This window comes from Ptychodera flava, chromosome 20 (assembly GCF_041260155.1).
Source record: "Ptychodera flava strain L36383 chromosome 20, AS_Pfla_20210202, whole genome shotgun sequence".
NCBI classification, from domain to species: Eukaryota; Metazoa; Hemichordata; class Enteropneusta; family Ptychoderidae; genus Ptychodera; species Ptychodera flava.
Window position 1 is genome coordinate 27924401 of NC_091947.1, and position 13211 is coordinate 27937611.

General features: G+C 35.8%; 1 protein-coding gene across 2 annotated transcripts in view; it reads left to right on the forward strand.

Moving 5' to 3' along the window:
* Positions 1-13211, forward strand: part of LOC139120484 (AP-5 complex subunit beta-1-like) — a 52249-nt gene that overhangs the window by 13299 nt on the left and 25739 nt on the right. For both annotated transcript variants that reach the window (XM_070684940.1, XM_070684941.1), the window contains exons 6-14: positions 109-222; positions 1237-1296; positions 1932-2099; positions 3773-3847; positions 4144-4287; positions 5457-5604; positions 6274-6436; positions 7429-7518; positions 8050-8185. In XM_070684940.1, coding sequence (XP_070541041.1) covers positions 109-222; positions 1237-1296; positions 1932-2099; positions 3773-3847; positions 4144-4287; positions 5457-5604; positions 6274-6436; positions 7429-7518; positions 8050-8185 — 1098 coding nt within the window. The remainder of the gene's footprint in view (positions 1-108; positions 223-1236; positions 1297-1931; positions 2100-3772; positions 3848-4143; positions 4288-5456; positions 5605-6273; positions 6437-7428; positions 7519-8049; positions 8186-13211) is intronic.

Here is a 13211-nt window from a genome sequence, read left to right on the forward strand (position 1 = left end):
CCCTCACATAATGTACTGGTATGATATTATCTGTGTCCATACAATACTTGTAACAGTGACATTCTACAATATGTATGATTTTTTTGTACCTTCTCTGTCGCTTTTCAGTTACTGTTTGTGACTGTGTTGAAGAATACCATTGACACTCTGGTGAGGAGTGGTGATGAAGTACCAGCCAATGAGCTGACTGACCTGCTGTGCAACAGAAAAGAACCTCTCAAAGTATATAACAATAACCTATTCTCTGCTCGTATAACAATGCTACCCCATTTCTGCTGTCTTGAACCCCTGCAGTTGTCATAAAAAATGTGTGATATTCATACAACAGTCATAGTGTATTGTAGATACACGAGGCTGTATACAAATATTTATATTCCAAAATTTTGATGTACTGTATATAATCAACAACTGATTTAAACTGAAACCATGAATACTTGATTAACGTAGCAAGTGCCTTCAAAGTGAAAGACTTAAACTTTCACTCAAACTTTCCTCATTAAACTTTCGTCCATTCTCTTACCAAATCATGAATAAAAATCAGGGGTCACTGTGCAAAGTGTGGTATTAGAGAAACAGATGACCTGATATCTACTGATATTCGCAATTCAAAATGGCCACCATCCGTGTGTTAACTCCATGGGGAAAAATAAGCAGTTTTCATTTTTTGGAAAACTAAGAGGATAACATTTTTTCTTACTCCATAAGCTTTAAAACAAGCCCCTCTGTTGGTAGATCAGAAAAGAACTGTACAAATTTGAGAGTCTGACTGTCTGTCCCAAAGGTGCATTATACATGAAGAATAATACTGATATACACTGTACCTGGTGACCCATAACATTAGTTTGCACTTTGAGTCTGTATTGGAATTTCTGTAAAATTGTTTGCATCATGTAAGTAGATGTAAGAATGTAAAGTTTGCTTGTGATCAGAATGAAAGGTCTTAGTCATTGTAGCGTAAGTGTAGAACAGTGGGCATACTGACAGTTCCATGAAAGTAGAAACTGTTATATCAGCTCTGCGTGGCATTGATGAGGATTGCATGTATTCTATATCCGTACATGTACAGTGTATTTGCTGGTGATACCCATCAACGTTTGGATTGTTTCCTTGTACCGGTAGTTCTTGTTCGTATTTAGAAGATGTCAGTACATGTGTTTATTTTGATATATGATGTCCTGAAATGTTTACCTACTCACTGGATAGCTCAACCTCTTTTGTCAAATGTTTCAATTGCAGCCGCTGACTTTACCAGAGAACTTCACACCTGAGATGTTCAGTTTGATGGAAAAGATCAAGGTAAACGTAAACATTATTGTGCTGATAACACCTGTACATGCGAATCGGTATACTTGTAGGTACATCTATGCAGTTAAATTGTAATCGTATATTATTTCATTTTTGTGACGGAAAATTTAATAAAAATATACTTTTTTAACGTTCAGTTAACTTTCAGTTAACCTTCTTACAATGATGCAAAGATTTATTGTCAGCTGCTTTGATGTACTTCTCCCTGCTCAGACTCAGAACTGTAATGTTCTGCAGTTTTTAAAGGGACAAAGTTGGCCATTTTTCATGAATTTTGTTTGATACGAGATACTACTTATATATTGTTTGACATGTTGAAAGAGACTGAATGAATGGGTGACCATGCATATATTCGAACCCGGTTTTAGACGTATTAAATGAAACCATGGTGAAAATGAATTAATAATGGTCATGACCATTAATTCATTTTGCAATGGTTTCATATCTTGTCTAAAACCGTGTTAGAATATATGCATGGTCACCCATTCATTCCATCTTTCAACATGTCAAACAATATAAGTGGTATCTTATATCAAACAAAATTCATGAAAAATGGCCAACTTTGTCCCTTTAAAAATCAACAAATGTCTAATCCAAAACAATGCTTCTGTCACCTTTTACGACAGAGCAAGTCGTCACACGGAAAGTTAGCCTCTCACATTGATTCAAGAGAACTGAAGAAAGCCATATCATTTGTCATGGAATATTCATCCCTGATGACGTCTTCAGCTCTGTTCTCAGTGATGCTACAGCTGATGGAGTGCGTCTCTCATGTGGATGACCTTTCACCTGCGGTGAGTGTGTACTCTGCATGTCATCTGCATATGTTTGCATTTGATATCATTCTGAGTGAATCATTGAGGGAATCATTGGGGGAATTCTTCTGAATGTAGCAACCTTCATGTTGATCTGCCCTTCCCATTTCTGTCATGGAAAAGGAAGAGAGGGTCAGACTGCCCAAGTGGGAAGCGTGTCACAACAAACTTGCTGTGCAGGCGGTGACCACATTGCCTTCATTGAACTCTTTTCCATCTTAACATATCCTGAAATCATGTTCTGTAATGTGAAGTAGTTTGATAAACTTGGGGGTTAACCCTTCCATCAGCATAACTTGGTACAGCCCTCTTGCTTTTTAGTCCCCACGGACACCGTCTGGGGGGACTTATAGGTTTGGTCATGTCCGTGCGTTGTGCGTGTGTGCGTCCGTGCGTGTGTCCGTGCGTGTGTGCGTCCGTCCGTCCGCTCACGCAGATATCTCAGAGATGCCTGGAGCGATTTCATTCAAACTTGGTACAAGGATTACTTTATATGTCATACAGATGCACGTCGATTTGTTTTGTGATACGATCCAATATGGCTGCCAGGCGGCCATTTTATTACGATTTTTTCATGTACAGAGCCATACCTCAGGCATGTTTCAACTTATTTTATTCAAAGTTGGTACAAGGACATTGACCAATGTCATAGATATGCACGTCAATATTTTTTGTGATACGATCCAATATGGCTGCCGTGCGGCCATTTTGTTACGATTTTTTCATGTATAGAGCCATTACTCAGGCATGTTTCAACAGATTTTATTCAAAGTTGGTACAAGGACATTGACCTATGTCATGCACATGCACATTGATTTGTTTTGTGATACAATCCAATATGGCCGCCGTGTGGCCATTTTATTACATTTTTTCATGTCCAGAACCATAACTCAGACATGTATCAAGCGAATTTATTCAAAGTTGGTACAAGGAGATTGACTAATGTCATACATATGCACATTAATTTGTTTTGTGATACGATCCAATATGGCTGCTGTGCGGCCATTTTGTTATGATTTTTTCATGTACAAGCCATAACTCAGGCATATCTCAACCAATTTTAATCAAATTTGCTACAAGGACATTGACCTATGTCATACATATGCACATTGATTTGTTTTGTGATACGATCCAATATGGCTGCTGTGCGGCCATTTTGTTATGATTTTTTCATGTACAAGCCATAACTCAGGCATATCTCAACCAATTTTAATCAAATTTGCTACAAGGACATTGACCTATGTCATACATATGCACATTAATTTGTTTTGTGATACGATCCAATATGGCCACCGTGTGGCCATTTAATTACGATTTTTTCATGTCCTGAACTACAACTCAGACATGTATCAAGCGAATTTATTCAAAAGTATTTTTATCACAGGCCTAATGAAGAGGACTCTATCCTCTCTGAGGACCTGTAATCAAAGTACCCATTAACAAGTGGGGACTGTGTCATCAACGATGACTTCTTTTTGGTAAAGTTTGACCAAAAAAAATTAAGTCAGGGTGAAAGTATGACACTTATTATCTCCACGGAGTATTTCATTCATGGAAAGATATTTCATAATTATTGTCAAAGTTATGATGAATCTCATGTACCAGCACAGCCCTTCTGACAGTGAGTCTTGTTGTTTTTTTCTCCTCTTCAGACTTTTAAGAGTCAGTTTATCCATTGTGTGACCACCATTGACTTCCCTCTATTTCACCTGGTATTTCTTTTGAAGGTAAGACTAGAGAATAGCAAGGTTGTTGAATTATCGACAATGATAAAAACTGTATCCATGGAGATACTGATGAGAAAGACATCACTTTTTGATGTTGAAGATAAAATGTACATGTACATGTTGGTAGATTATGGGGAGGTAGAGAATGAATTTTATGTGGTTTATAGTTTCTTGAAGGTCATGTGTTATGAATCCTAGGATGGAGTGTCTATGTTGATATTGCACAAAGCTGTGTTGTTCAGGAGATACTTATCTTGGGATCTTTGTGTCAGTTCTCTGTGTGATCTTTTTATTAGGCCCGATTTACCAGTGAACTCTTCAGTGATGTGGATGAAGAGCTGTTGCTAAGGAGACTGCTAATTTATGCAAACAGTCCATCATTCACACTAGGGCGCCAGCTTCTCTGCTATGAATGGCTTCTACACTTTCCTGAGAACCAGGTAAGTCTTGTGATCTCTGCAAATTTGCATATACATGTATTATATTCCACAATTGCTAAAAGAGGAGTGTCTATCATGTTTTTTCTGCAGCTGATAAATGTCAGTGATTTTCAACTACAGAGACACAAGTGACAGAATTCACTGAATGGCTCTGTCTTTGTTGAAGGCAACCCTAATTTGAAAATTTTTAACTTTTCGTTAGCCAAAGCAAAAACAAAACTTTGACCGCATCTTTCATCATGAGAAAAGAAATCAATCGCTAAGAAAATATGTAGAGAAGAAAGTTAACAAATCTACCAATGTTTATCATCCAAAATGGCCACCACTTGAAGTGTATGTGCCTTAGGGACAGATATTTGACCTCTCATGCTTTTGAAGTAAATGAATATTCTACTAGATCTTATTTTCATAAAAATGAAAGATTTGATTATTCCTCAGAGACGTAACACAGGGATGGTGGCCACTCTGAATGCTAAGTGTTGGTAAATTTTAGGTAAATTTTCTCTAGTAGTAAAATTTGCAAGGTAACCACGAATTTTCATTCTGATTGAAAGTTTGACTAAAAGTTTAAGTCTTTCAATTTCACAGTGTGTAATACCTTAGCCAATGGAAAAAGTAAATTTTTGTTTGTCTGCTTGGGGAAAATTGAATCTCTCTGCAGTTTTCAAAACGAGTTCACATATCTATAATGTACCAAAAAGTTGTTATATTTTAGAGTCATCAAAACTATCTCCATGACACCTTCTTCTTATGGTCTGGAATAAAGTGTAAAAGTGAAGGTGGATAGAAGGGTATAATTTTTTGAAATTTGTGTTAGGATTCTCAGTACTGCCTCATGAATGGAAAGCTCTGCAATTAGGGTAAACATATATGCACAAAGAAATCAAATTCATATATACAGATATTTGAAAATATTCTTTTTGCAAGTTTTGGGCTGGATGTCTGTCATGTTTACAAGATACTTTTAGGCACCTCAGTCAGATCACCAATTTTATGATAAGAATGTATCAACTATACTAATCACCTATGTTATATCTCTTTATTCATTTGCATATCTGGTAATTGAAGCTACATGTAGCTTATGCTTCTAGCACATTCTTTTGCTATTATTTTTTATTGATGTTTAATATGATTGATTGCTACAGCACTGTTTCTTCATCTCCACACAGATAAAATCATCTTCAGATTGTTGTATCCCGTCAAAACTTGACTACAGCTATTTTGCATCTTTCTTTCCAAGCATATTTGATGGAGTTGACACGATCGTCTCAAAACTCAACGTTCTTAATCTCTGCTTTAAACCTGGTACCACAGCAGGTAAAACTTCACGTTCAATACAGGTCATTGTTAGTTCATAAAATGAAGGGCCATCATATGTATGGCGTGCTGTCAAATCCAGGGTAATCATTGATTAGTATATGTCTCTATAAAAGGAGTATTTCTGTTTACCAATGCTGCACATTTCTGATAGGCTGCAAGAAAGTACAAGTTGAGATTATAAAGTGAACAGCTACTTTTCACACTGTCAGTGTATATTTTATGATACTTATAGATAATTACATCATGTACATAGGATTATTAGCAGAACATCTACGGTACAGCCATGCTAATATATGGGATTAGCAATTGTATGAAGGATTATTATGTCTACCAAGATTGGTAATTTTAGAAAGAGTTAAATTTTCTGGTCATGTATGGCACATTTCTTCCATCTTTAGCTGGAATAGAATATTACAAACAAGTATCAGGTTCTCCAGACAATAATAATAGCTAGAAAAAAGTATGTTTACATGTAGCTACATCGATTTACTCTTATGTGTTTGTAAATATTACATTCCCATTTCTATGTACACCTACACACAGGAAACATCGAATAGCTCATTACTGTCCGCCCACATGTATTAGTATACTGTACCTTTGAAAATTTACCACTTTTTTCATACAGTCTGTGTAATGTTCTCTTTATGCAAACTTTGTCAATATCAGATTCTACAGACTCAGCCACAGCCATCTTGATGAGCAGCTTGGCGCCGCTCCAGAAATCTGTCAATTATGGTGTGATGGGTACGGTAGCAGTAGCCCTCTACAAAACATTATTTCTTTACTACAAAAGACATCACAATTCATCCCTAGCTGAGGAGATTTACAAGTAAGTAAGATTTTGATGATAGTTTGTATGTACTTTTTAAAATTGATGCATTCCTTGATGAAAGCAGTAACTTTCGCCCACACTTTGTTCAAGTAACCTCTGACGAAATTCTTTCTTAATCAAAAACAAAATAAGGTAACCATACGATTCTGTGCATGAAAGTAGAAATTCTCTCCAACTTTACTTATACATATGTATCGTGTCACTTCGCTTCAGAAACCTACAGATAATGTCAAGTTTTTGTTTCTGTCACTTACAAAATCACAAATAAATTTATTGTGCAGTTTTCAAAGTGAATCTACAAGACCTGTAGACCAGCAATTTTTTTCAAAATTGCAAGCGTTGGTAAACTTTATCCCTGAAGTACATGCCACCTTAACCCGTGCATCTCTGATGTTTTGTTAACAAATCTAATTAAATTATTGCAAAAGTGGCCACAAGGCTTTGCAAGTGTAAGCAAATGTGATCAGTTTGTGAACTTTAAATCTTTTAAAGATGTCCTTGAAAATTTGTATGTTGACTGATGAATCCCATAATGTTATTACAGTAAGTCTAGTTTCTTGATATGATGCATGTTTTTTATTTGATTCCTGTCTAAATTGAATCCCATTTGTCAGTATATAAATAAAAACACACATAACATCGTAGCCCTGCTTAGACAAAGGATTGGCTGAATGCTTTGTTTTCAACTTCATAGAACTCTTCGGCTGTGTGTGTGGGTAAAGAATTGCAATGACTCAGCTTGGTCATTGAAGCAGTGTTGCTGCCTGACTTTTTCACCATGATATGAATGTGTTCACCTGACCACAACGGTTTAGCCTGAAGCTATTGATTCCAATGGTAACTGTGGACCTGTTTACATGGACATGCAGTTAATGAAACAGCTTATTTAACTAACATGCCAACACTACAAGCAAGAATGATAAAAAATACCCCAGGATGCAAAGTACCCTCAATTCTTTTTTTAAGTTTACTTTTTTATCTCCATGTAGATGTCTGCTTGCAATCATAATGGAACATCCAAAGTTTGCTGCACAGACAATAGACTTCTTGGAAAGTATTAGAGAATTTCAGCCTGAAAGGTAAATTTTAACTTTGCAGCTTTTTTTTTTAATTGAGTTATTCATAAGCTTGAATTGGAAGTCCGGTTTTCCCTTACCCATAAAAGAATGACATAATATCTGGTAGAGATTTCTGTCCCTCTGGTCAAGGAAAAAGGGTGGTTTCTGGTTCTTTCACATTTGAGAAAAGTGATGTCATTTGCAGTTTCATTATTTCCCAGACTATTACCATGGTGTAAGATTACCTCAACAGATATTTTACCGCTGCGAAATTTCATCTTTTAAGTTTTTAACTTTCATCATTTCATAGTAATGGAGAAAAATGAACCCTGTGTATGCAAAGGGTTTATTTGAGTCATTTAGATCTACTGCCACAATTCTTTTAAAGCGTTTCTGTTGTTTGTTGAGTATATGTTGTGAAACGTATGGTTAGAAGAAAAACAAAAGAAACATGTCATTCAGGTCTCAAAGTGATGAGGGCCATGCATGCCCAGAAACAAGTCAAATTTTTCTGACTTTGTATAGTAACTGTCATATTCTCCCTTCATACAGTTCCTTTCCAGTCGATCTGCTCAGGGCATTAACTGAGCAGACAGTGTCCACTCAAATGGCATCAATACTAGGAAACTTACAACACTACTTGATGATTCTGGAGAGAGCTGCTCAGGAAAAAGACATAAAACCAAATGTAAGATCACACAAACAATTTTTGATGTCTTCCAATCCCCTGATTAGAAATTCCTTGGAGTATCATACTCATACATGCTAATTAGCCCATGCTGCAGTTATTATGAGTCATCGAGTACAAGTCTGGCAACACTTTCAATAATTATTGGTACACAAAATCTTAATGTAGCTGTCCTCAGACACTTTCATCGTCTCGACCTGTGTTACTGTACAACGGTTATTGGTATTGGACCTCCAAACGATTGATATGAACATCATTTAAACTGCCTGCACTTATCAGTTTTCACTGTCAGGGGGTCCAATAAAAGCCAACATAAGAACTCTTTTCTAACCTATAATATCAGTTTGCATTTCTACATGTGTGCTGTCAGCACAATCATCAGGAAACAGAAGTTCGTTTACGCTGCACACAAATCGTATTGGACAAGTGTAATTTTTGAAAAAGGTATCAGCCACCTTGGTGTTGATAGTAATGGTACAGACAACAGTTTCAATGACAGAAAATTTAAACAATTGCACACAGGGCATGATTTGACTTCATACATTTGCAAAGTTTATTTTTACACCTAGAATTTTCGCATTTACATCCCTTTGTATAGAATGCCATCCTTTTTAGCTCATATTTGGTTTTATATATAAATACCAAAAAGAGCTTATATGATGAGTCTGAGTGGCGTCTGTGTCTGTATATTTGTGGGTATGTGCGGATGTATGTCCGTCACACACAAAGGCTCCCATACCGCCAAAGCTACCATCTCAGTATTTGGTGTACAGGTAGATGCAGGGGTTGAGATGTGAATTTGTTCAAATGAACTTGTCAGTGTCAAAAATGTGCATATGAGGTAAGAAAAAGCGAAATCCTGCAAATGTGCAGTAGTGATGGCCAGTGTCTGAAACAGGCTTGAGTCATTTCCTGTCATTGTTTATGAACTGTTACATATTAACAGACCAGATCAAACCATAGACAGTAGAGGGGGGGAAGACTGTCTATGGTCAAACTAAGAGGGATAAACGTTTTTGCTATGCATGTTGCTAAAGTTGAACTCCAGTACTTAAAGTTTCAGACCTTATTTACTTTCGCCATTCTTTTTTTGCTGGTTTAAATATTTCTTGTTGTTTTTAGCTACTATAGACTATAGTCTATAGAAGCTATTGGGATGGGTATCCGTCCGGCGTCCGTCGTCAGTCTGTATGTATGTTTGTATGTATGTATGTATGTATGTGTGTCCGTTTGTGAGGCGTCCGTCCACTCAAATATCTTGAGAACCGCAGTACTTACTGATTTGATATTTGTTGTGAAAGTATGATTTTGAGAAACTGTTTTTTTTAATTTTTTGATATTGTTGAAAATAGGCAAATTAATGCCAAAAAAGGCGTTTTTGGTAAAAAATTTTCCTCGTCATAACCACTGGTCAGACAGCTTTGTTATTTGGTATACAGGTCCCTAGGGATAACCCAATTTAGATTTGTTCAAATTGTGATGAAATATGCAAATCTGTATTTTTAGGAATTTTTTCATCATTTTTGGTCAAAATTTGACTTACATTGTATGTAATTCTTGTACTGTTTAAACGCTATCAATTCACCCAGAAAAAATAATTAATATGATTTTAAATAATTGGATTAATTAGGAAATCATCAAAGCCAAAATAATTTAAGTGTAGAATTATCAGAAAGTTCAACTTTTTTTGACAGTTCATAGTGAAATGCTTACCATCTTGCAGGATTAAAACAACTTTCCTGAATCCCAACTTTGACATATTCTGAACCGTCATTTATTGTGCCCTGTATGTTATCTAAAAGAAACTGCTTATAATAGTGTCATGATAGGGTGGTCAAATAAATAGAGATAGAGAAAGTTCTAATTTCCATTTATGGTTGACTTGGTAAGGATAAAATAAATTACTTTTTGAGGAAAAAATTAGAAGTGGTCAATTACAGAGTGGTCAAAGTGATAGGGTTTTTATGGTAAAGCTGGGCTGTAAGATTCCTCATGTGCTATTTATAGCAATTATGCAATCTGTGTAAACAGTGCAATGAAAGTGTTACATGATGTTTTGATGACCTTGAACTTCTCAAGTTTCAAACATTTGTCTCTTCAGTGTGCTTTCTCAGAGTACCTACAGGCTCAACTTATTCAACAGAACTTACAAATGTACTTGCAATGTTAATTTGAAAGTTAAAATGTGCTTGGTTAATTGGATGAAAATACTGATAAAATAACCAGCTTAAGATTCTTTATAACCTGACAGATATGCTGTTTTTTTATGACAAAAATCTTGATTTAAGCAAGTCTTGTTTACTTTAATTAGAATGTAATTAACTCTCGTTTATTAGCTACTATAGACCAATATAGTCTTATAGAAGCTATTGGGATGGGTATCTGTTTGGCGTGCACTGTCAGTATGTATGTATGTATGTATGTATTATGTATGTCCGTTTGTGAGGTGTCCGTCCACTCAAATATCTAGAGAACTGCAGTACTTACTGATTTGATATTTGTTGTGTGGATAAAATATATGATTTTGAGAAAGTCTTTTTATTAATTTTTGATATTGTTGAAAATATGCAAATTAGCACCAAAAAAGGCGTTTTTGGTAAAAAATCTTCTTCTTCATACCCACTGGTCAGACAGCTTTGTTATTTGGTATACAGGTCCCTAGGTACAACCCAACATAGATTTGTTAAAATTGTGATGAAATATGCAAATCTGTATTTTTACGGAATTTGTTTCCATCCTGAAATGAGCTATCAAAGATATCCACCTTCTTCATCAATACATGTGTCACAAAAGGTTATTCTCTACATAACGCAGCAGAGCTCTGTCAACTGTTGAGTCGCTTGTTTTTTCAAAACCGCTGGTCAGACAGCTTTAATATTTGGTTTACAAGTCCCTAGGATGACCTTAGTGAGATAATTTCATACAGTCAGGAAATACTTAATTTTGTATCCATGTCTATAGTAGCTTCAGGGACTTTGGCCCTATGTTTCTGGTTGTACTGTGCAGAAATCATTGTCATAACATCAACGTAGAATTTTCCTGCACTGAACAGATAGAAACAACATTTATTGTTGATCTTTGGTACCCATACTGGTATATACCAATTCTGATCAAATTTGAGCGACACCGAATAATTGCGGTATTTTTTGTACTTGGGACCAATATTCTGGTGAATCCCATACAGGCGATAACTTTTTGCCATTGACAACATAGTCAGAGTTGTCATATCCAGGTAAGACAATCTGACCCCTTTCTGACTGTGACCATAAATCAGAGATGATGAAACAAGTTCTGAGCCAATGGTATTTTAAAGCTGTTGTCTTTGGAATTAGATTCTCCTCCCTCTGAATTCTAACTTGGATGGTATTTCTGATTTTTTCAAGCCACTGTACATGTAATTCAAATTAAGTGTCAAAGGTTTCATCTTGTTTCATGGCTTTTAAAGGGACAAAGTTGGCCGTTTTTCATGATTTTTGTTTGATGCGAGGTACTACTTATATTGTTTGACATGTCGAAAGATACTGAATGAATGGGTGACCATGCATATATTCAACCCCGGTTTTAGACGTGATAAACAAAACCATCGCGAAAAAGAATTAATGGTCATGACCATTAATTCATTTTCGCGATGGTTTCAATATTCATGAAAAATGGCTGACTTTGTCCCTTTACCAGATCATATATGGGCTGTCATGTTGTGGTTTAAACTGACTGTGATGTTTCTGGTAGTAAATGGTTCCAATTAAACGATAAAAAGACAGAATGCCTTTTTCCTAGGTGTCACTCTCCGTGTCTGCAAGAGTGTCTGAGCTGGTTATTCCACTAGAAAGAGAGTCCACCTTGTCTAAAATGGGGAACAACCCACCTACTGGTAGTCTTTGAATGTGTTATGATCTGAACTTAATGGAAAACAGTGAATCAAAAACATACCTTCAAGTATTACCATTTCAGCTGTCCAATTCCCAGACAGTGCCTCACTTATGATGCTGCATGTGTCATATCTTTTAGCTTCGCTGTCAACGACACACGCATATCTAATGGGTTGATGTGTGGCATCGTCTGTCGTTCGGCATCTGTCAACTTTTTACATTCCAAACTTCTTCAGAATGGTCAGTCCGATTCCTTTAATATTTGGAGTACAGGCTAGCTGGATTGACCTTAATCAGATTTGTTCAAACTGTGATAAAATATGCAAATTTGTATTTGTAGGCTAATTTTGCTATCCTTGGGGAAAAAATCTACGATGTTTGTCATTTTTGATAAAAAAATTTTTTTAAATTTTCAAAACTGCAGGTCAGACAGCTTTCATATTTGGGATATACGTCTCTAGGGATGACCTATTTCAGATTTTCAAATTGAGCAGAAATATGCAAATTGGTATTATAAAGGCAATTTTTGTCATTTTTGGTCAAAAATTTATTCCGCCAAAACCGCTTATCTGACAGCTTTGATATTTGGTATACAGGTTCATAGGGATGATCAAAATGTGATATTTTCAAATTATGATGAAATCTACAATTTCGGGGTTTTTTAGCAATTGTTTTCCATTTTTGGTCAAAAAATTTGTATCTCAAAAAGTACTCATTTTATAGCATTGATTTTTGGTATAGAGGTTCCTACAGGTTAACTAAATGTGATATATTGAAATTATGATGAAATCTGCAATTTTGTATGATTGGAGCAACTTTTGCCATTTTTGATCAAAAGGTTAGTTTTTTGTCAGCATCAGCTGTAAGTCTTCTCCTTTTTACTACCAACCTTCCCTGACAATGTTCTTGATTTCCCCCTCTTCATAGGAGCTTCTGTACTAGGTTTATGTAACAGCCTAGTAGAGATGTAGTCTGCTAGACCTGTGTGACAAACTTCATAAAATGTCATCAAGTCTTCTTGTATTGTTTCAGTTGCTTTTTCACGAGAGAACAACTTTTCCAAAGATTTTTTGCTCATAAGTTGCAGCAAAAACAGAGCTCTCACATATTCTATTATTATTCTACACTCGGCACAACCCTTCATCAGTCTCCCCATT